The 23,845-nt window shown below is 37.3% G+C and overlaps 1 protein-coding gene across 1 annotated transcript in view; it reads left to right on the forward strand.

Annotated features, from left to right (window-relative positions):
• KCNH5 (potassium voltage-gated channel subfamily H member 5) overlaps window positions 1–23,845 on the forward strand; it is a 308,389-nt gene that overhangs the window by 20,664 nt on the left and 263,880 nt on the right. The window contains exon 2 of the mRNA XM_077767083.1: window positions 11,919–12,042. Coding sequence (XP_077623209.1) covers window positions 11,919–12,042 — 124 coding nt within the window. The remainder of the gene's footprint in view (window positions 1–11,918; window positions 12,043–23,845) is intronic.

Below are 23,845 nucleotides of genomic sequence, written 5' to 3' on the forward strand. Positions count from 1 at the left end.
ATGTTTTTGTTTCACTTGAGTAAATGCCTAAGAATGAAATTTCTTGGTCATGGTTAAATATTTAACTCTACAGGAAACTATTTTTCAAAGTTATTGTTGCATTTTCTATTCTCATTACTATTTTATGAAGAGTTCCAGTTGTTTCACACTCATCAACATTTTGTACTGTTAGCCTTTACAGCCACTCTAGTGGTTGAGGAGTGATGCATCATTGTGCTTTTAATTTGTATTTCCCTGTTGCCTGATGATGCTGAGCATCTTGTTCTTGTGGTTACTGGCCATTGCTTATCTTCTTTTGTGAAATGTCTGTTCAAGTCATGTCCCTATGTTGTTTACTGGGTCATTTATCCTTTTGTAGGATTTTTTTTTTTTTGGTGTGTCCTGGCTAGGAGTTCTTTCTCAGATATCTGTATTATAAATATTTTCTCTTTGTCTATGGATTTCCTTTTCATTTTTTTGACAGTGTCCTTGAATAACCACTTGATTTTAATTTGATGATGTCTAATTTATTTATCAACACTTTCTTTTATGGTAATTGCTATAGGAGTCTTATGTAAGAAATTCTTGAATTCCTTAATGTTGCTAAGATTTTTTTCTTGTGTTTTCTTTTTAGTTTTCACCTTTGTATTTAGGTCTATTACCCATTTTAAATTGGTGTGTGTGTGTGTGTGTGTGTGTGTGTGAGGTAGCAGTGATGGTTCAACTTTTGCTCATGTGGATATACAGTTGTTTTATCACAGTTTATTGGAAAGACTTTTCTTTACCCATTAAACTGCTTTGGCATCTATGCAAAAAACCAGTTGACCATTTTAGTGAGGGTCTATCTCTGAATTTTTAAATTTGTTTTATTGGTTGTATGTTTTCCTAACTTGGTTCTTCTTTTTCAGATTTTATTTTAGGTTATTTTTGGTAATTCATATTTTCGTAACATTTTATGATTACTTTGTCAACTGCTGTTTTCACTGGGATTATACTGAGTCTATAGATCAATTTGCAAAGAGTTGATGTCTTAAAAATATCCAGTCTTTCAATTCATGAACATGGCATAGCTCTTCATTTGTTTAGGTGTTATGCAATTTAACTAGGGGAATTTTTTTTTTTTTCGTTTTCATTATAGAGATCTTGTACATCTTTTGTTAAATTTCTGTCTTTCTTTTCTTTTTAAAATATAATTTATTGTCAAATTGGCTTCCATACAACACTCAGTGCTCATCCCAAGTGCCCTCCTCAATGCCCATCACCCACTTTCCCCTCTCCTTCACTCCCCCATCCACCCTCAGTTTGTTCTCAGTATTTATGAGTCTCTTATGGTTTGGCTCCCTCCCTCTCTGTAACTTTTTTTTTCCTCTTCCCTTCTCCCATGATCTTCTGTTAAGTTTCTCCAGATCCACATATGAGTGAAAACATATGGTATCTATCTTTCTCTGCCTGACTTATTTCATTTAGCATAAACCCTCCAGATCCATTCATGTTGCTACAAATGACCAGACTTCATTCTTTCTCACTGCCAAGTAGTAGTCTCATTGTATATATAAACCACATCTTCCTTATCCATTCGTCAGTTGATGGATATTTAGGCTCTTTTTGAGGAACTTCTACACTGTTTTCCAGAGTGGCTGCACCAGTTTGCATTCCCACCAACAGTGTAAGCGGGTGCCCATTTCTCCACATCCTCGCCAGCACCATTGTCTCCTGATTTGTTCATTTTAGCCACTCTGACCAGCGTGAGGTGGTATCTCATGGTTTTGATTTGTATCTCCCTGATGATGAGTGATGTTGAGCATCGTTTCATGTGTCTGTTGGCTATCTGGATGTATTCTTTGGAAAAGTGTCTATTCATGTCTTCTGACCATTTTGTAACTGAATTATTTGTTTTTCAGGAGTGGAGTTTGGTGAGTTCCTTATAGAATTTGAATACTAGCCCTTTATCTGATATGTCATTTGCAACTATCTTCTCCCATTCTGTCAGTTACCTATTAGTTTTGTTGATGGTTTCCTTTGCCGTGCAGAAGCCTTTTATCTTGATGAGGTCCCAATAGTTCATTTCTGCTTTTGATTCCCTTGCCTTTGCAGATGTGTTGAGTAAGAAATTGCTATGCCTGAGGTCAAAGTAAGTTCCTCCTTTCTCCTCTAGGGTTTTGATGGTTTCCTGTATCACATTCATGTCCTTAATCATTTTGAGTTTATTTTTGTGTATGGCGTAAGAAAGTGGTTTAGTTTCATTCTTCTGCATGTTGCTGTCCAGTTCTCCCAGCACCATCTGTTAAAGAGGGTGTCTTTTTTTCCATTGGATACTCTTTCCCACTTTGTCAAAGATTAGTTGGCCATACATTTGTGGGTCCAATCCTGAGTTCTCTATTCTATTCCATTGGTCTATGTGTCTATTTTTGTGCCAATACCATACTGCCTTAATGATTACAGCTTTGTGGTAGAGGCTAAAATCTGGGATTTTGATGCCTCCCATTTTGGTTTTGTTTTTCAAGATTGCTTTGGCGATTTGGGGTCTTTTGTGGGTCCATACAAATTTTAGGATTGTTCTAGTTTTGAGAAGAATGCTGGTGCAAATTTGATTAGGATTGCATTGAATGTGTAAATTGCTTTGGGTAGTATTGAATTTTAACAAAATTTATTCTTCTGATCCATGAGCCTGGAATGTCTTTCCCTTTCTTTGTGTCTTCTTCAATTTCTTTCATAACTTTTCTATAGTTTTCAGCATACATATTTTTACATCTCTGGTTAGGTTTATTCTTAGGTATTTTATGGTTTTTTGTGTAATTGTGAATGGGATCAGTTTCTTGATTTCTCTTTCTGTTGCTTCATTATTGGTGTATAAAAATGCAACCGATTTCTGTACGTTGATTTTGTACCCTGCGACTTTGCTGAATTCATGGATCAGTTCTAGTAGGCTTCTGGTGGAGTCTGTCAGGTTTTCCATGTAGAGTATCATGTCTTCTGCGAAAAGTGAAAGTTTGACTTTATCTTTGCCAATACTGATGCTTTTATTTCCTTTTGTTGTCTGATTGTTGATGCTAGGATTTCCAGCACTATGTTAAAAAAACAGTGGTGAAAGTGGACATCCTTGTTGTGTTCCTGAATCAGGGGGAAAGCTCTCAGTTTTGCCCATTGAGGATGATATTAGCTGTGAGCTTTTTGTAAATGGCTTTTATGATGTTTCAGTATGTTCCTTCTATCTCGATGTTCTCGAGGGTTTTTATTAAGAAAGGATGCTGTATTTTGTCAAATGCTTTTTCTGCATCTATTGACAGGATCATATGGTTCTTAACTTTTCTTTCGTTACTGTGATGTATCACATTGATTGATTTGTGAGTGTTGAACCAGTCCTGCAACCCAGGAATGAATTTCACTTGATCATGGTTGATAATTCTTTTTATATGCTGTTGAATTCGATTTGCTAGTGTCTTGTTGAGAATTTTTGCATCCATATTCATCAGGGATATTGGCCTATAGGTCTCTTTTTTTGCTGGGTCTTTGTCTGGTTTGGGAATCAAAGTGATGCTGGCTTCATAGAATGAGTCTGGAAGTTTTCCTTCCATTTCTATTTTTTGGAACAGCTTAAGAAGGATAGGTATTAACTCTGCTTTAAATGTCTGTTAGAATTCCCCAGGGAAGCCATCTGGCTCAGGACTCTTGTTTGTTGGGAGATTTTTGATAACTGATTCAATTTCTTCACTAGTTATGGGTCTGTTCAAATTTTCTATTTCTTCCTGTTTGAGTTTTGGTAGTGTGTGGGTGTTTAGGAATTTGTCCATTTTTTCCAGGTTGTCCAGTTTGTTGGCATATAATTTTTGATAGTATTCCCTGATAATTGCCTGTATTTCTGAGGGATTGTTTGTAAGAAACCCATTTTCATTCATGATTTTATCTATTTGGGTGCTCTCTCTTTTCTTTTTAAGAAGCCTGGCTAAATGTTTATCAATTTTGCTTATTTTTTCAAAAAACCGACTCTTGGTTTCATTGATCTGTTCAACTTTTGTATTTTTTTTGGAATCTATACTGTTTATTTCAGTCTTAATCTTTATTATTTCTCTTCTTCTGCTGGGTTTGAAGCGTCTTTCCTGTTCTGTTTCTAGTTCCTTTAGGTGTGCTGTTAGATTTTGTATTTGGGTTTCTTCTAGGTTCTTGAGATGGGCCTGTATTGTGATGTATTTTCCTCTTAGGATTGCCTTTTTCTGCATCCCAAAGGGTTTGGATTGTTATATTTTCATTTTCATTTGTTTTCATATGTTTTTTTATTTTCTTCTCTAATTGCCTGGTTGACCCACTCGTTCTTTAGTAGGATGTTTTTTAACCTCCATGCTTTTGGAAGTTTTCCAGACTTTTTCTTGTGGTTGATTTCAAGTTTCATAGCATTGTCTGAAAGTGTGCATGGTGTGATCTCCATTGTTTTATATTTATTGAGGGCTGCTTTGGACTGAGCATGTGATCTATCTTGGAGAATGTACCATGTGCACTCAAGAGGAAAGTGAATTCCACTACTTTGGGATGTAGAGTTCTAAATATCTCTGTCAAGTCCATCTGGTCCAATGTGTCATTCAAGTCCATTGTTTCTTTGGTGATTCTCTGTCTAGTTGATCTCTCCATTTCTGTAAGTGGAGTATTAAAGCCCCCTGCTATTAGCACATTCTTATCAGTAAGATTGCTTATGTTTGTGATTAATTCTTTCATAAATTTGGGTGCTACTGAATTCAGTGCATAGACATTTATAATTGTTAGCTCTTCCTGATGGAAAGACCCTGTAATTATTATATAATGCCCTTCTTTATCTCTTGTTACAGTCTTTGCTTTAAAGTCTATATAAGTATGGCTACTCTAGCTTTCTTTTGATTTCTAGTAGCATGATAGATAGTTCTCCATCCCCTCACTTTCAATCTGAAGATGTCCTCAGGTCTAAAATGAGTCTCACAGACAGCAAATAGATGGTTCTTGGTTTTTTTTTTTTTTTAAATTCATTCTGATACCTGTGTCTTTTGATTGGAGCATTTAGTCTATTTACATTCAGTGTTATTATTGCAAATATGGGTTAAGAGTCATTGTGTTATCTGTAGGTTTCATGCTTGTAGTGATGTCTCTGGTACTTTGTGTTCCTTGCAACATTTCCCTCATAGAGTCCCCCTTAGGATCTCCTGTAGGGCTGGTTTACTTGCGATGAATTCCTTGAATTTTTTTGTTTTGTTTTGTTTTGGGAAAACCCTTATCTCTCCTTCTATTCTGAATGGCAGCCTTGCTGGATAAAGAATTCTTGGCTGCATATTTTTCCTGTTCATCACATCGAAGAATTTCTGCCATTCCTTTCTGGCCTGCCAAGTTTCAGTCAAGAGGTCTGCTGCTACCCTTATGTGTCTACCTTTGTATGTTAAGGCCCATTTATCCCTAGCTACTTTCAGAATTCTCTCTTTATCCTTGTATTTTGCCAGTTTTACTATGATATGTCATGTAGAAGATGATTCAAGTTATGTCTGAGGGGAGTTCTCTGTGTCTCTTGGATTTCAATGTCTGTTTCCTTCCCCAGAATAGGGAAGTTCTCAGCTATGATTTGTTCAAGTCCCCCTTCAGCCCCTGTCTCTCTCTTCTTCTTCTTATGGAATTCCTATGATATGGATATTGTTCTGTTTGATTGCATCACTCAGTTCTCGAATTCTCCTTTCATGCTCCTAAATCAATTTCTCTCTTTTTCTCAGCTTCCTCTTTTTCCATAATTTTCTTCTAATTCACCTAACCCCCCTCTGCCTCTTCAATCCACGCTGTGGCTCCTTCCATTTTATTTTGCACCTCATTCATAGCTTTGTTGAATTCATCATGACTATTTTTAAGATCCTTGATCTCTGCAGCAACGGAGTCTCTACTGTCTTCAATGCTTTTCTCAAGCAGTGATTAATTTTATGACTATTATTCTAAATCTTGTTCAGTTATGTTGCTTATATCTGTTTCAATCAATTCTTTAGCTGTCACTTCTTCCTTAATTTCTTTTGGGGAGAATTCTTCCATTTTGTTATTTTGGCTAGTTTTCTGTCTCTTGTAAGTTTTAAAAGCTCTTATGTGCTCTGCACCTGTGAGTACTGCTATATTAAAGTGGGCTCATACACTCTTCAGGGCCTGGCAGGAGATGTTTTTTGGAAAATGTTACTTGCTCTCTGTTGTTGTGACCTTGGTTATCTTGTTTCCTTACTTGTAGTGATCTTTTAGGCCCTCCACCAGGTGTGCTTTGATTTGTTCCTTGAAGTAGCCTTAGAAAAAGAGACAAATCAACAGGAAACAAAAACACACAAGCGCACAAACAAAACAAAAATAATCCCCCCCAAAACAAAAGACAATATAAAAACATAAAACCAGGAACCCCAGCTACAAGTAAAGAACAGGGTAGCTGAGGTGCTGATGGAAGAGCATATACAAAGAAAGAAATGACAGGGGCAGGAAGAAAAAGAAAATGAACATTAACCAGGCAGAGGAACTAAAAGGCTTCCAGAGGGAGGGAGAGAGAGAGAGAATAAGGAAGGAAGTGAGGAAACAGAAATAAAGATAAAGTTACCCAGAGAGACTATATGGTGATTATTCCAGAGAGAGAGAAAAGAACGTAAAGAAGGAGGTGTAGAACATGCATGAAGAAATGAATTAAATATGTGTGTTTAAGCAAACCACTAATTAGAGTAACCATCCTAGAGGATGGAGGAAACAAGAAAAGGGAGAATATATCTAAATAACAAGAATTGACCTAGAATTAATCCAGGCAACGCAACTGTGCTGGCCTGGAGGGGGCCGTCTGGTTCCACAGCTTCTATCCAGCTGGAGTTGATAAGTAGCTGTCTAGCGCGGATGGGCGTGGTTTGGTGTAGGCCTTCACTGTGGGCCCCGCCTTGGTGGTTGTGGCGCGAAAAACGCGACCCCCAGGACCAGGTGTGCCAAATCACTCCTTTGGATCCGACCTCACTGCGCCGCAGGTGCAGACGCGGTGGGCCTCTCCCTCTGCGCTCTCCTACATTCCACGCCCAGCTGAGTTCCAAACTCCCGCTCTGTGCGCGCCAACGTTGCCGCCCAGTATGTGCTCCCGCTGCTGTGCCGTAGCATTTCAGGGCAGAGGACCGGACTCTCCTGCTGCCGACTGCACCCCGACGTACCCCGGAACCGCAGGTGACTCCCCTTTTCCCAGGAACGCGAACAGGGCAGCCCGCCCCAGTCCAAAGAAAGCCCTGCAGTTAGAGATAGGATGGTAAGATCCCTCTCCTTCCCGGTGGCGTTTTTCGCTTGTCCAGATACGGTCCTACATTTCCCCAGCTGCTCTTTCTCTTCCCTTTGTTTCTCCGCAGAAGGGAATTCCTCCACTCAGTGCCTCTGTTTTGTCTCCCTCGGTTTGCAATCACGCACATCTGGGGCCGTCTGCATTTCCCATTTTATTCCTAGTGGACTCCGTCTCCTTTCCTCCCAGACTCTTGGGGTTGAGAGTCCTTTGGCTTCAGCCCTCCTATGTTTGAGAGACGGGGAAGTACAGATTTCCCTACCCTGAAAAATGTTTAACAGCTGAAAAAATTAGCTTTGTTTTTAAAAAGTCTTAAATTATTTTTAAAAATGAGGAAATCTGAGTAAGAAGGTTATTAGGCAAGTGCCGAAAGATGTGACCGAAGTTAAATACTGCTTCCCTTAATGAGAAGGAAGAAACGTGTTTCTACTTTTGAGAGAGAGGAGGTACAAAAAAGAAAAAGCCAAAAACCAGAGCAAATAAAAAAGCAAGATGATAAAATCTTAGAAACCCGGAAACTCTGTATGTAAGGTAAAGGATGATTGTATCCCAAAGTAGAACGTAATAATCCTTCTTTCTTTCACTACCAAGTACTGTTAATTTCAGACCTCCTTTTCCTCATTTTCCACTTACTTAGTGAATACATTTTACAGATTAGGCTTTCAGTCCTGGAGCACATGGCTCTCCCTGATGTCAGGGATAACGAGGACTCTATGATGCAACATCCAAAGCAGGCACTCTTGAAAGGCGATCTCAGCAGAGTGTATAATAGCTTCACCTGCGTCTAGGTGCCGACCTGGAATCTTCGCAGCTATCCTGAGGTCTGTCTCAGTGTCAGACAAACTACTTAGTAAGGACTTTGGTGCCCTTCATTCGAGGTAAAAGATCCACCAATGACAGGATGCTTGCACCTTCCTCACAACACAAACGCTTGTCGAAAGTTAAATTTATTTCTAAGCATTTTATATATTTTTATATCATTCTAAGTGAAATTGTTTCTCACTTTGCAATTGTCTAATGCTAGTATATAGAAACAAAATTAACTTTTATATTAACTTTATATCCTGTAACCTTACTAAATTCACTTATTACTATTTTTTTTAATGCTTGTTTATTTTTGAGAGAGAGAGAGAGAATGAGAGCACAAGCAGAGGAAGGGCAGAGAGAGGGAGACGCAGAATCCAAAGCAAGCATCAGGCTCCGAGCTGTCAGCCCAGAGCCTGATGCCACGCTTGAACTCAAGAATTATGAAATCCTGACCTGAGCTTAGTTGGATGCTTAGCCAACTGAGCCACCCAGGAGCCCCACTAAATTTATTTATTAATTTTAGATATTCCTTTAAATATTCCCTAGGGTTTTCTCTGTAAACAATCATGCCATCTGCAAATACAAAATCATTACATATTCCTTTCCAGTTTTTATATCTTTTTTTTTTTTGCCTTTTCCTTTTTTTTTTTTTTTTTTTTTTTTTTTTTTTTNAGTATAAGAGTTGAGAATATATATCCCTGAAATTTTTCTGATCTTAAGGGGATGTTATTCAATATTCTACCCTTAAGAATAATGTTAGCTATAGATTTTTAGTAGGTATCCTCTATTGGTTTGAGGAAGTTTCCTTCATATCCAAGATTGCTCAGAGATTTTAATCATGAATGAGTGTGAGTTTTGTCAAATGCTTTTATCTGCATCTATTGAAATATCATGATTTTTTTCTTCTGTTGAAATGAATTACATTGATTTATTTCATAATGATAAATCAGCCTTACATTCATGAGCTAAACCCTACTTGGTTATTATATATTTATTGCTGAATTCCATTTACCAGTATTTTCTTCTGGAGTTTTGCAACTACATTGCTAAGATCTATTTGTCAGTAATCCTTTTTGAACAGCCATTGTCAGGTTTTGGTATTATGATAATGATGACCTCATAAAAGAAGTTAAGAAATGTTTCCTCATATATTTTCTGACAGAGTTTGTGTAATATTTGTATTATGACTTATTTAAATATTTGAAGGGGACACCTGGGTGGCTCAGTCGATTAAGACTCTCTGACTTTGGCTCAGGTCATGATCTCGCTGTTAATGGATTCGACCCCCACATCCGGCTCTGCGCTGACAGCTCAGAGCCTGGAGCCTGCTTTGGTTTCTGTGTCTCCTCTCTTTCTGCACCTCCCCTGCTCAAACTCTGACTCTCTCTCAAAAATAAATAGACATTAAAAAAATTAAATATTTGAAGGATTTCACTGAGCTTGGAGCCTTTAGTTTTCCCTTAATAGATATTAAATATTAAGATTTTCAATTTCTTTTTGTGCCAATGTTTTAAAGTGTTTTTCTTTTTCAGAAATTTTGTTCATTTCATCAAAGTTTTAAAGTTCATTGGCAAAAACTTATTTGTACTATACCTTTATTGTCATTTGCTATCTGTAATATATCCAGTGATGTCTTCTCTTTTATTCTTAATGTTGGTAACTTGTGTTTTCTCTCTCTCATTCTTTTTTTTTAACTATCAGACTTGTTAGTGGTTTATCATTTTTATTAATGTTTCCAAAGAACCAACTTTTGACTTTGTTGAGGTTCACTTTTCTTTGACTATTTTCTATTTTGTTGATCTGCATTCTGATCTTTGTTTCTTCATATTTAATTTGGGTATAATAGCTCTTCTAATTTCTTCATATAAAACTTTAGAAAAGTGATTTAAAACTTTCATCTTTTAAAATATAAACATTTAAAGTGATAAATTTCTAAGTATTGCTTTAACTATATCTCCCGAACTTTGATGTGTTGTTATTTTATTAATGTCCAGTTAAAAATACCCTCTAAATTTCTTTTGATTTCTTCTTTAAACCCATCAGTTTAGAAGGGAATTGGGTAATATCCAATAGTGTAGATTTTTTTTTAGATAATTAAAAAAGACCAACCTGTTTCCTAATTTGATTGCTTTAAGGTCAGACTATATACTCTGTGATTTCCATATTTTGAAATTTATTGACTTGATTTTTGTGACTCAAAATCTGATCTGTCTGGGTAAAAGTTACATGTGCACTAGAGAAGAATGTGTATTCTATAGCATTCTGTAGAGTATCCTATAAATGTTGGTTAGGTAGAATTGATAGTGTTTCAATATTCTATATCCTCAAACATTTTTACATCTGGTTATTTTGCCAGTTGATGTGGGAGAGATTAAACATTCCATTTTTATTGTGAAATTCTTGAATTCTGCTTTTTGTTATGTCATTTTTATCTTTCATATATTTTGAAGCTGTTTCATTACTTTTATATACAATTGAGACTGTTATGTCTTCCTAATTAATTGATCCTTTTGTTATTAATTCCTCCTTTTAATCTCTATTATTCTTGTCTTTAAGACTACTCTATTTTGCATTAATAAAGCCACATTTGGTTTCTTATGCTTAGTGTTTGTGTAGTGTATATTCCCCACACTTTCACTTTCGACTTGCCTATGTCTTTATTGTTTACTTTTTTAAAACTTTATTTATTTTCATTTTGAGAGAGGGAGAGCAAGCAAGTGGGGGAGGGACAGAGAGAGAGGGAGAAAGAGAGAGAATCCCAAGCAGGCTCTGCACTGTCAGTGGGGAGCCCAATATAGGGCTTAAACCCATGAACTGTGAGATCATGTCCCAAGCTGAAGTCAGTGCTTAACCAGCTGAGCCACTCAGGTGCTCCTAAACTGAAAATCACAAGTCTTAAAATCTTAAGTTAATTTCTATTTTTAGTATACTATTTTGAACATGAGTTCAAAAGAGATTTTTTTTTTTGGTAGATATTTTGAATTTTTGAAGTATATATAGTATTCCCTAAAAAATGTACTCTATTTTCTTCTTAGTATTCCTTTAAAAATGTACTCTCTTTATTTTACGTATTTATTTTTTAATATTTATTTATTTATTTTAGAGAGATCATGAGCTGGGGATTGGGGAGGCAGAGAGAGAGAAAGAGAGAGAGAATCCCAAGCAGACTCCACACTGTCAGTACAGAATCCTGAGANATTTTTTTGTATTAATTTTTATATACAGTGCAAAACCACTTCTCCATGTAAAATAGACCAGAGATGTTCCTTTCATTTAGAACAGGGATAGTTTCCAAATTATGTGTAAAATGTGGTTGAAAAGAATATCTTTGAATAATTTTATTTAAAAAAAGACTCTTCTGTTATTTTAAATTAGTCTTCTCAAGATCAATCCAGTGGACAATTTGTCCCATCATGTCAAAATTATAATGATAGAATTTTTGGAGGAGTCATACAAATTTGCTTCAATATTATCAAGTTCATTTTCTCAGTCTGTGGAGAAGTGACTATAGCCCTAGTTTTAATAAATTAATCTTTTAGGTATGATTATAGTCATTGACATTTATTTAATATTAAATGTACTTGTTTTTCATAGCTTAGAATATACTTGAATGCAAAGAGCTATTATAAACTGGCTTCTTTTCCATGGGGTTTTGTTTGTATCCAAATCTTGTACTTATTGCAGATCTCATTTGATAATCATGCTAAACTGACTATGTCAATCTCAAGAATAGGTTCTATTTTTTGTGCTATAACGATAGTTGTGTTTGTCTACCTATGAATTTGTCTTTTCATTTCAGTGAAAGAAGTACATTGTTAAATGCAGATAAAAACTTCCTTTTCCTTCTTTCTTTTTTTAGAATCGAGTTTCTTACTGGGAAACGCCCAGATTGTGGATTGGCCAGTAGTTTATAGTAATGACGGATTTTGCAAACTCTCTGGCTATCATCGAGCTGACGTCATGCAGAAAAGCAGCACTTGCAGGTAGGTTCTAGAAGAGCTCAGGAATCTTTTCTGAAGTGTAACTAAATGCTGACTGTGATTAAAGGCTAAACTTAAAGCAGGTCCCACCTTGTCCCTGGTTTTCCTTCCTGAGGTTTTGTTTCCTGTGGTTTCCTACTTCCCCACAGTTAAATACTTTCAGAAGCAGATGCTCCTCCTCCTGATGCAATGTCAGGTCCATCGTAGCCTAACCACCAATGTACCTCCCAATGCCAGTGTCATTCACCTCACTGCATCTCATTATATAGGCATTTTCTCATCTCACATCATCACAAGAAGGGTGAGTACAATACAATAAGGTGTTTTGGGAGAAAGATAGACCACATTCACGTAACTTTTATTACAGTACATTGTTATAACTGTCTAATTCTATTGTCGTTCATCTCTCCCCGTGCCTATTTTATAAATTAAACTTTATCATAAGTATGTAAGTATGGGAAGAACAGTGTATACAGTGTTAGGTACNTGTGTATTTGACACAGTTCCTGGCACAGGTCTCTTAAAACTCTTGGAATTTTCTGTGATCAGAGAAATAAAAGTGTCTTTTGTTATGTTAATAGTGACTTTTGGAAAGCCCTTAAGTAACCTTAGTGTGGAGGCTGTTGCCATGGGAACCATCCAGGTGCTAGGAGGGTGGAAACTTTCAGGACTCCTGCTCAACCACTCAACCTCTAGGTAAGGGATGGCCCTGAAGTTGAATTATCTGGCAATGGCTAAGGATTTAATCAGTAAGGACTTTATAGTGAAGCGGCCATAAACACACAAAAGGACAGGGTTGGTGACTGTGTGGAGGGGCTGGGAGAGAAGCGCACATGGAGACGGTACTCTGTGCTTTCCCCCCCATACCTTGTCTGTGCATCTATCTCTTCGGTCTGGCTACTTCTGAGTTATATCCTTTTAGAGTACACCAGTGATCTAGTAAAGAAAATATTTCTCTGAGCTCTGTGTGCCGCTCTAGCAAATTAATCAAACCCATGACGCTAGCAGAAGCCTCCAGTCTGTAGCCAGTAGGTCAGAAGTACAGGTAACAACCTGTGCTTTCAACTGGTGTCTGGAGTCAGGGGTAGGGGGTTGGTGTTGTAGGACTGAACCCTTCACTATGGAATCTCATGCTACCTCCAGATGGATAGCGTCAGAACTGAGTTGACAACTGTAACCAAACCAACATGAGCTCACTCTTTGGTGAGTCAGAAACTACCTGATGGAGTTGCCACACAAACAAAACTTGATTTGAAGCAAATAAGGAGATCCAGGGGAATGGCTTCCAAAGCCCTCCAGCGCATGGGTGAATGGATTCCTTTTATTCAGGATTAGGATGAATATTTAGACAGGGAAGCCTTGTCATAGTATGTCGAGGCGGGCATAAAGGTGTGCATGCATCTAAAGGAAACATGCTTGTCCACACATTGTGTGTTATGTGGGTGAGGCTTGCGCTTCTCCTTGGGTGGAGATTTTATATGATAATGAGGTAAAGGTAGTTGTGAGTCATTCTAGCGGTTGCCCTGCGGTCCATCTGTGCAGGTGTGAGTCTGAGGCTAAGCTCAAATGGGCCAGGCTGTCTGGGCTGTAGGAGGTCTTGTCAGGACAGTGGCTGTCACTTGTGGGGTGGATTCACTTTCCATTTGCCTGAGTTAAGAGATAAGCTGGAAAGAAGAGCTTAAGGGAAATTGTGGGACAGAAGTTGGTGAATACAAGGGGCACCTGGGTAGCTTGGTTGGTGAAGCGTTGGATTTCAGCTCAGGTCATGATTTCGCGTTTCCTGGGTTCCAGCCCTGTGTTGGGCTCTGTGCTGACAGCTCGGACCTGGAGGCTGTTCAGATTCTGTGTCTCTCCCTCTCTCTGGCCCTCCCCTGCTCATGCTTTGTCTCTCTCTCTCCTTCAAAAATAAATAAAAATTTAAAAAAAAGTTGGTGAATACAAGCAGGTAGGCAGTAAAGGTCAGGTCTTGGGGGTCTAGCTGGGGATACAATCAGCTCGTGTCCCAAGAATTGTTTATTGGTGTGGAGACTGTTGCCACCCACCTTCCCCCATTGGTACTAGAATTTATTTACACTCACAAACAAAGACTGTAGGGTAAGAACTGTATTAGAATATTAAGGAGACTAAATTGTCAATGGAAATATATAGCTTAAGAGCCACTGGAAAGAACTTGTGCAAAGAAAAATTTTTCGCATATCTGTGAATCTATTAATTCATTCAAGAAATAGTTTTTGAATACCTACAGTGAGCCATGAATTATTCTTAGGGGCTGAGTGATCAAAGGAGCAACCTGTATCAGGGAATCACTGATGGCATCAGCACTTCTTGAGCTGCTAAAACTGTCTTGAACAAAGTAAACAGCCCCCAACCAAGCAGGACATAATTCAGGAACATTTGAAGAACGTCAAGGGGTGCCTGGATGGCTCAGTTAAATACTTGGCTTCTGCTCAGGTCATGATCTCACGGTTTGTGGGTTCCAGCCCCGTTTTGGGCTCCGTGCTGACAGCTTGGAGACTGGAGCCTTCTTCGGATTCTGTGTCTCCCTCTTTCTCTGCCCTGCTCATGCTCTGTCTCTATCTCTCAAAAAGAAACAAATATTTAAAAAAATTAAAGAATGTTTTTTTAAAGTTTTTTCATCCTGTGTAAATCACATCTACTTTGTAACATTGATACATTGTACCATTGCTATTTTGTTTGGCTTATGTAAAACAGAATCTGGCATTTGTATTATTTATAACAATTCCTTATAAAATATGCCATATCTGTGAGTTTAAGGAGACTATTAGGAAAAAACAGATCATACAAAAGAAAGGAAATTCTATAAAAGGAACCAGTTTAGATCTGAACACTTTTTCACAGTATTTCAGTAAGGCCAGATGGGATGTTTTTTACTTGAGTTAATTTTTCTTTAAAGCTCTCACTTAAGTAAGCACCAAAATCATGTTACTTTGGAACCGTAATGGGTCTGAATTACTTTCTACTCCACATTCTTTGTTTTTCAAAAGAGAACACTGAGGTAGGGTTATGTTAAGGGACTTGCCCAGGGAAATATAGGGATTTATCTATCTTTTTTCCTATATTTTTATGCTGAAAAAATATATATTCTGCATCTTCATGGAGCCCAGGGATTTCCTATTATACCAGTGAGTCTAAACCTGACTACATGTAGGAATCACCTGAAGAGATTTTGTGTAACATAGATTCCCAGACCTCCTCTCTGGGAATCCTCTACTGAATCAAAATCACCTGCAGTGGGAGGTAGGAGAAAATATCAGTACCATTGGCTCAGATGATTCTGAGTTTAGCCAGGTTAAAGTCAAAATAATCTGCTCAAACATCTTCCTTCACTTACCTTGTCCCTACAATCCTCTTTTTTTCTCTCTGAAGTTATTTTCACATTCGATCTTTACTCCCAGGTCTGAAATTGGCAAGAAAGAGTGATGAAAAACTGTGCCCCCCACACCCCCCCGCCATCATTGAGACACTGCTTTTGGTAGCACTGATGTCTTTGTGCCTTTTTCATCCATTGGATGAATATTAGCTCCTAGGCTGACGTTGCACTAAGGTGTGTGTTTTTATGTTCTGGGAGGTTAAGGTCTGTATTGAACTTCTCTGTTCCCTTATGTCTCAGCAGGCTTGCTAGGAAAAGGTTCGTTTTATGGTAGACATTACTTGTGGAACAGGGGCTGTAGATGCTCTCATGCCCATTTCCTCCTTTTGGACTGAGGACATCCCATCATTATATCATGCCTGTTTCAGATGCCATCTTTCACCTGAAAGTATTTATGATTTCCTCAACAAGATGTAGTTTTCCTCCTCTGACTCCCCTTTGGTTCAGTATTTTGCATCATCATCTGGCCTTAAATTAGCTTTCCTTATCCTTTGGGGTTTCATCGCTATTGCTTTGGTCATTGTAGAGACCTAATGCTCTTCATATCTGGATATATTGTAAAGTCCTGCACCCATCTCTTTTTGATTCCATGTATCTGCCTCCACTTTCATCCTGTTCTCTCTGGCATGTGCGGTCTGTCCTACAAAAGGGTTTAGTTAAAAAAAAAAAAAGCCAGCATGTTATGTTAGCATATTCTCTCCCCTAGAAGAATAGCTTTTTAACTCCTGCCACCAGTGTCAGATTATAAGTGCCTTTAAGGTAGGTATGTCATCTCCTTCACTTTTGTATGTGCTAAGGACACAGCTCAGTGTTTCACGTTTGTATTTGTTGAATTAGATTGGCTTGGTTTGCAATAAACCTTAACCCAGGTCTTACATGCTTCTGTATGATATGCTTTTGTTTACTGTATTTCATCCCACAAGTTATGGTATTTGAGGTCGTAAGAGAGCAGAGGACTTTGGATTCTGTTCTGCTTTTTCTCTATGGGAAGAAATATGCAGACCTTCCCCCAGCTCATCTTTCTTCACTGTTGTCAGAGATGGTGTTTTCAGAATGATAATATTCTTTTTTTAAAAAATAACTCTCTTTTTTAGAAAAAGTTACTTATTTTGAGAGAGGGAGAGAGAGAGAATCCCAAGCAGGCTGTCAGTGCAGATCCCATGAACCTGGAGATCATGACCTTAGCCAAGATTAAGAGCAGGATGCTTAATGGACTGAGCCACCCAGGTGCCCCTGGAAATAATATTCTTAATGTAAACAATTATTACTTGGTTGCACAAAATACCCAGTGTGGTTTGCTAACCTAAAAATTGCAACCAGTTTAATGCCTTCATTGAATAATGAAGAGTAGCTGACATCTGATAAACGAGCAAAAGATATCTGAGCCTTATTAGCTTTTCTTATAGGCATAATGTATTTTAATGGACTCTGCTTCTAAACCTCCTGGTCCCTTTTAAAAATTAAACACTTATTTTATGTTTACTGCAGCATTTCTTAGAAGAATAAAACCCTGGTAATAGTTAAAATGTCCAGTAGTAGGTTTGTTAAAAAATATGATGGCAAAGCCAGGCTTTCTAAATCATATGTTGGAAGGATAAGACACTGAAAAAAAACTAACAACATATTTTTTGAGTAAAAAAATGAACTGACCAACTAATCAACCAACAATAAAAAGTTTACAGAACAGCATTTGATTATGATTCTGATTTTTTTGACATGTGGCTTTATTTCTATTTCCTGTATAAATCTGTAAAAGCCTTTGAATATTATGCACAAGGAAACAAGGAGAGAAGAAAATTATGTACACATTTAGAAATATATTGTTAAAGCTAAAAGTTATTATAGAGTTTGGAATCACTGAATTCCAGTTAGAGATAACTAATTTGACACTGAGGATGGACTTGCAAATAATAAAAAATGTTACTGATTTTAATAATGACACATTTTAGGCAAATGTAACAGAATAAGAAGCTACAAATCAGTGAGCATCAGTTTGTGAGGAATTTATGTGTCATTTTATATGCTAAAAAAGTAAATCATCTTTTTATACAACCTGCATTAGATAGATTAAAATAGTGGCGGCATAAAGATTAATGTCCTATTTTAAAATCATTAAATATGAATTGAGAAAATGAAAAAATGTTAACTGTGATTTTACAATATCAAGTAGATAATATTTAGTTCTGCTTTCTTGTTTCTTCTTTGACCTTCCCATTTGGTCTCCCATTAGACCATGTGCACCGAATTGAACTATATATACTCCTTAGTTTCTTCCAATAGTATTGTGATCCCTCGGGGCAAAGTTTCCCTTTTATTTTATTTCTTTTTATTGTCTTTGATTTCCTTTCCCCTTCATTCCACTCTCTTCCTTCTCCATAGTTATTCCTCGTATCATGTTTATTGTGTGTCTTTCTGATCCATCTTCCATTTGTTTATTAAATAAGTCTATTCTGGAAATGATGTTACTTTGTGTGTGTTCGTGTTTAAAATCTACAGAAGTCATACTGTGCAGGAATATTGATAGTTTCTTACTGTTTTCACACAACCTTATGTTTTTAAGATGTTTTTATGTGGCTGTATAGTAATCTGTTTCATTACGTCTGATGTTGTATAGTGCCCCAGTGTCTTCACAGCCTTCTATTTTTAGCAGTTGTGAACTCCAGCTTCTGGTACTTTTTTAAAAATGTCAATAGCTTATTTTATTACCATCAAGTTCATAAAAGTGATCCTGTGAATCATCATATCTTGCCCAGTCAATGAAGGCTTCTTTGCTTTGATTACTTAGTGTGCTGTTAATTGCTCCCAGTTTATTAGCTTGCTCACAATCTTCTAATTCTTTGGTATTGTTTGCCACTTTTGAGTACTTACTAGAACTCCCAGCTTTAATTCCGATCGGAATTTGCTCTCTGGACAGGGCTCCACGTGACAGTTTCTTATTGAACAATGGCCATCTTCTGCCCAGAAAGGACATGGTCGCTTCAGATTAACGTTGTAATAACGGAACATTCAACAAAAAATATCTTCATACACATCTTGTTGTGGCCCCATGTGAGAAATTGTTTGTCTCTACACCAATAGGATTGCAAGATAGTAGAATGTATGAAGAATTTGTGAGGTAACTGCTGCTGGATGGCTGTCAGCAGTACCTTTCTGTTTCCTCTCTCAGCAGCCTTGAAGGAGTGTTACCAGTTTCCTAAATCCTTGAACTTCACAATAGGATCTACATTTCCATTTTTAAACATGTGATGCATGCTGGGGCAAGTGGATGGCTAAGTCAGTTATGCGTCTGACTCTTGATTTCAACTCAGGTCATGAACTCACTGTTGGGAGTTTGAGCCCTGCACTGGGCTCTGCCCTGACACAGCAGAGCCTGCTTGGGATTCTCTTTCCCTCTCTCTCTGCCTCTCACCTGCTCACATTCTCTCTCTCTCTTTCTCTCTAAGTAAATAAATAAATTTAAAAAAATATGACGTGTCTTATGTACCATCTCATTTTGTTTTGGCTAAAGTTTCAAAAATTCTTATGACACTTGACAGTTGCCAGGAATTTCAAATCTAGGCCATTTTATTGTCTAGTAATTGCATTTCCGAGGCTTTGGACTGTTTTGCTATTTACTGAAGGACACAAAATGTATTGCATATTTAAAGGTGATTGCAGGTTTTGAGGGAATGGCATTTAGTAGCATCTGATCCTATCTCATGACCTCCAGGAAGCCCTGACATTGAAGACATCAACACATACTATCATAAGTAGGGTAGAAACCACATTAGCATTTTACCTTTGACTAACCTGAGACTTTTAAAAGCCCGTCTGTTTTTGTTTGTTTTTATTTTTTTAAATGTTTGTTTGTTTATTTTGAAGGGGTGGGAAGAGGGACAGAGAAGGAGAGAGAGAATCTCAAACAGGCTCTGCACTGTCAGCACAGAATCCAATGTGGGGCTCAGTCTCAGGACTGTGAGACCATGATCTGAGCTGAAATCAAGAGTTGGATGCTTAACTGACTGAGCCACCCAGGCGCTCCAGAGCTGTGCTGTTTTTAGAGAGGTGAGAAGAGCAATCATATAGGTATGGAGGATTGGAGTAGATAGATGGTTTCAAATACATTTTTTTTTCTGGAATGCTCATTAATAATCCATTGCCCAAGCTGTCAAATTAGACAATGAAGCAATTAAGAGGCATTTTATTGGATGTACTTCACAAGGAGTTTCATTAGCACAGGGCCCTCTCAGCCAGCAAGAGCACAAGACACATGATGGATGCCAGTCAGTGTGGTGCCATTTGGCTGAGGGCTCTGATTCACACAGTGGCGCTGAGGGAAAGTGTTGGGCAGCAGAGATACCTTGACATCACACTCCAAAGGTTAGAGATGTCCAGGGCTATCCCTAGTTTCCATTAGTTACACACCATGGATCTACCATGTATGACTCTATCTAAATCCTCTTAAACTCCTGTAAATTAATGGGTTGGTTTGGTTACGATTCACCGTATAAAGTAACTCCTTGATTTATTCTAAAATTACCTCTTTCAGATTTTGAAAGCTGTGTTGTTTCTAAAAATTCCTTCTTATTCCCTCTCCCTCAGGCATCTTGCTTTTTGATCCTTTGACTACAGATTTGAGCTCATTCTCTATTAACTTTTGTGATAACTTTATTCTTGTGATTCTGAGCTAGAGACCACATTTACCAACTGTATTAAATCAATCTGTGGGGTTTCTGTGATGAAGCATTTGCTAGGTTATGAATTAGAGCCTATAGATAATATTATCGTTTCTGTGATGAATGAATATGGTCCAGGAATATTGTTGACCATTAGCAGATTAAGACAGATTGGCAGAATTCATGAATAGGTTATATATTCCTTTCTCCCCTAGAAATCTGTCAACACTTATAGCCATTCTTGCTGGTAGGTATCATCATGAGGCTCGTTTGTGAGGTTTTGCTGGCAGAATAAAGGATCCAAGAATAAGTAAACCTGCTGTAAAGCAAACCCACCTGTCCTTAGAAATTTGCTAGGGCAGGGAATACATGAAAGGGATACTGCTGAATGCTCTGGCCAGCTGGGTACAGCCTATGCCAGACCTCAGGAAAACTTCTCCCGTACTCCCAAGACCACATTTTACCACCAGTTAGTTATGTGGCAATAAAAGTGGCAAGATTATTCAGGAGACGGTCCTGAATGGGTTTATGTTTCAACCTCAACGACTTGCGAAGAAAGAAGACACACAAAATGATGTATATATCCCTTTAAGATATAGTGACCTTGCCCTTTAGCAAGCATGGCCCGACCCCTGCTCTGGAATTATAGAGGAGCTAGAGAGTAGTCGGGTTGGGGCTGGGGCTGAGTTTTCTTCTAACTCTGCCCATAGGAAGCATTCCAGTAATAATCCAGCCATTGTATATAGCACATTATAATTTGCAGCTGCATATGCATTATCCTTTTAAAGCCCTTACCCCCTGAGGTATATGAACATTATCATCATTTTACTGATGAGGAAACTAAGAGTCAAAGCAATTATATGATTTGCCCATGAATTATGCAGTTTGTAAATGGTGCAGTGGTCTTATATCATAATCACTCAATATTATAGTGGAGACAGATAGCTTTTGTGCATCTAATTTTATATTCTTTTCAATAGGATAATAGTGGAGTTGTAGTCATTTATAATTACTGTAAGGGAAGCTTGGCATTCTAAGAGAGTAGTTTGAAGTTCTGAAAATTTTTTTTGTATTCCTATTATATATTCTTGGAGGATATACACAAGAAATGTATAAAATTATTATATATGTATATAGTTTCAAAAGCCTGATGATTACCATTTCTGAATCTTGGTTTCTTTTAAATTCCATTAACCATTCAAAGACTGCATTGAGCTTCAGCCATCCAGAGTCAGGCTGCTGGAAACCTTCATAAAGACACCCAACGTTTACATGTAAAATAGCCGAGCAAATAAATGTGTTATTCCCACAGACTTTGCAGAAGCATTGATTTAGTCAGTTTGGACAACTTCAGATGGAAATGTGTAATTTCATTGGAAGGATGGATAATACATTTCAGACATTTCTTATAGTTCATTTTGAAATATTTTTTATTAGTTAATTGCTGAAGTTTACCACTTCAAATATGTATTCTGTCACTGGAAATATGTGGTTTAATAAACATAAAATGAAAACTATGAGTGAAACAATATAAAAAAAATACAAGACTAACTTTAAGAAAATATTCAGAATGTAGTAATCTAGGATTTTTTTTTCTTCAAGTGCCTTTATTAGGACAGGTAATTTTACCATTGAAAGGGCTAAATTAGTGAAGAATATATTATAGGATTTTCTGACTTTATTTGAAAAGTTGCTTGTTTTCATCCTTAGAATTTTCACTGAATCAGACTTGTGTTTGTTATTAAGTAGTATTATCACATCAATTTCCAAGACTTTTTAAAAATTTTGAGTTGTCACTTGTTTTTAAATCCTATTAGAGTTGATCTTTCAAAATTTTTATCTTAATTGCTTGTTATATTACAGACATTTTCTTTTTAAATGTTTTTCTGTTGACCAGTTTGTGGATATTGTGTTTTACTTTATTGAACCATAGAGCTCTGACCTTTTCTAATAAGAGTAAAATGTTTTTTCTTTCTTTTTAAGACCATAAGCATTATTTAACTCAATTATCTTAACTTTTTGTTTGTTTTTCAATGTTTTCTTTCATTCTTTTTTTAATGTCTATTTATTTATTTTGCATGTACGTGTGCACCAGTGGGGGAGGGGCAGAAAGAGGGAGGGAGAGAGATTCCTAAGCAGGATCCTCGAGTGAGCCTGATGTGGGGGTTGATCTCATGACCATGACATCATGATGTGAGTTGAAATCACAAGTCAGACACTTAACTAACTGATCCACTCAGGCACCCCAATTTTTTTTATTAAGGATTCTTTAGATGAAAAATTAAATAGTCAATTAAAAAAAACTGGTTGATTTAAAAACTTTACCCTATAAAAATATTAACCACAAAGGAGGCATCTTTGTGCTCTTTAACTAAGTAATTCTAGTTTCACAGTAATGCCTTCAAGAGTTTTTCATGAAATTCTCATGAGGTACAATTCAGTCTTTGGCTGAAGCATTGGCTTTTCAATGCCGTCTTACAGGGAGGCTCTGAGGGCTTCTCTGTGAGTCTGGCTCTGAGATTATGGAGTTAGAATCTGCCATTTTATTCTGATATTCTCTTGCTTAATTTACTATCATGACAATGAAAATTCTGTTTTGAAAATGCAGGATTCAGACTCGGCAGTCTTTGGTAAGCCTCATCTATTTCCTTTCATTTCTTAGTTTCTAGAATTCCAGTGGCCTAGGTTAGTATTATCATAAGATGGACCATTACTCTGTAATTTCTGGTTGTGATATGGCATTACTACAGGATCCTCTATTTTTTCTGGATCTTGATATCCAACTATGCTTTTTATGTTATAAAATTTCTAGATTGATACATTCAGGGGCAGATTTCCCATGAATCTTAATCTTCAGGGCCCTCACTTGAGTGGATGTCTTTCAAAGTTCTGTACCTAATTTTGTTTTATAATTTTATATTATTTTCTTTAAAGAAGGTCCCTAAAATTGTATAAGCTTTAGGCTCTACAACACTTGGATTAGCCTCTGGCCATATCCTAAGTTACTGAAACTGGAAGAAAAGCAATAACAAAGATATACCTGGACCTTCAGAAACTTACTCAAGGTATCTGGGAGTGCCACAAAGTCTTTACTCATGGACTAAAGGATCTGGACAACTATGCTAACTAGTAGGACTGTGTATCTAGAACCAGATGCATGACTGAAGATCGTGAAAGCATCAGAGTAGAGTTTCATTTTATTTATTTATTTATTTATTTATTTATTTATTTATTTAACATAGTTTATTGTCAAGTTGGTTTCCATATGACACCCAGTGCTCACCCCAAGTGTCCTCCTCCATGCGCATCACTCCTTTCCCCCTCTCCCCCCCCACATCAAACCTCAGTTCTCAGTAGTTAAGAGTCTCTTGTGGTTTGCTTCCCTCCCTCTTCTTAACTATTTTCCCCCCTTCCCCTCCCCTATGGTCTTCTGTTAAGTTTCTGCTGTTCCACATAGGAGTGAAAACATACGGTATCTGTCTTTCTTTGCTTGATTTATTTCACTTGGCATAACACCCTCGAGTTCCATCCATGTTGCTACACATGGCCAGATTTCATTGTTTCTCATGGCCATGTAGTATTCCATGGTATAGATAAACCACATCTTCTTGATCCATTCGTCCGTTGATGGACACTTAGGCTCTTTCCATGTTTTAGCTATTGTGGAGAGTGCTGCTATGACCATTGGGGTACATGTGCCCCTATGCATCAGCACTCCTGTATCCCTTGGGTAAATTGCTAGCAGTGCTATTTCTGGGTC

The sequence above is a fragment of the Crocuta crocuta genome, unplaced genomic scaffold, assembly GCF_008692635.1.
Source record: "Crocuta crocuta isolate KB4526 unplaced genomic scaffold, BGI_CrCroc_1.0 scaffold55, whole genome shotgun sequence".
NCBI lineage: Eukaryota > Metazoa > Chordata > Mammalia > Carnivora > Hyaenidae > Crocuta > Crocuta crocuta.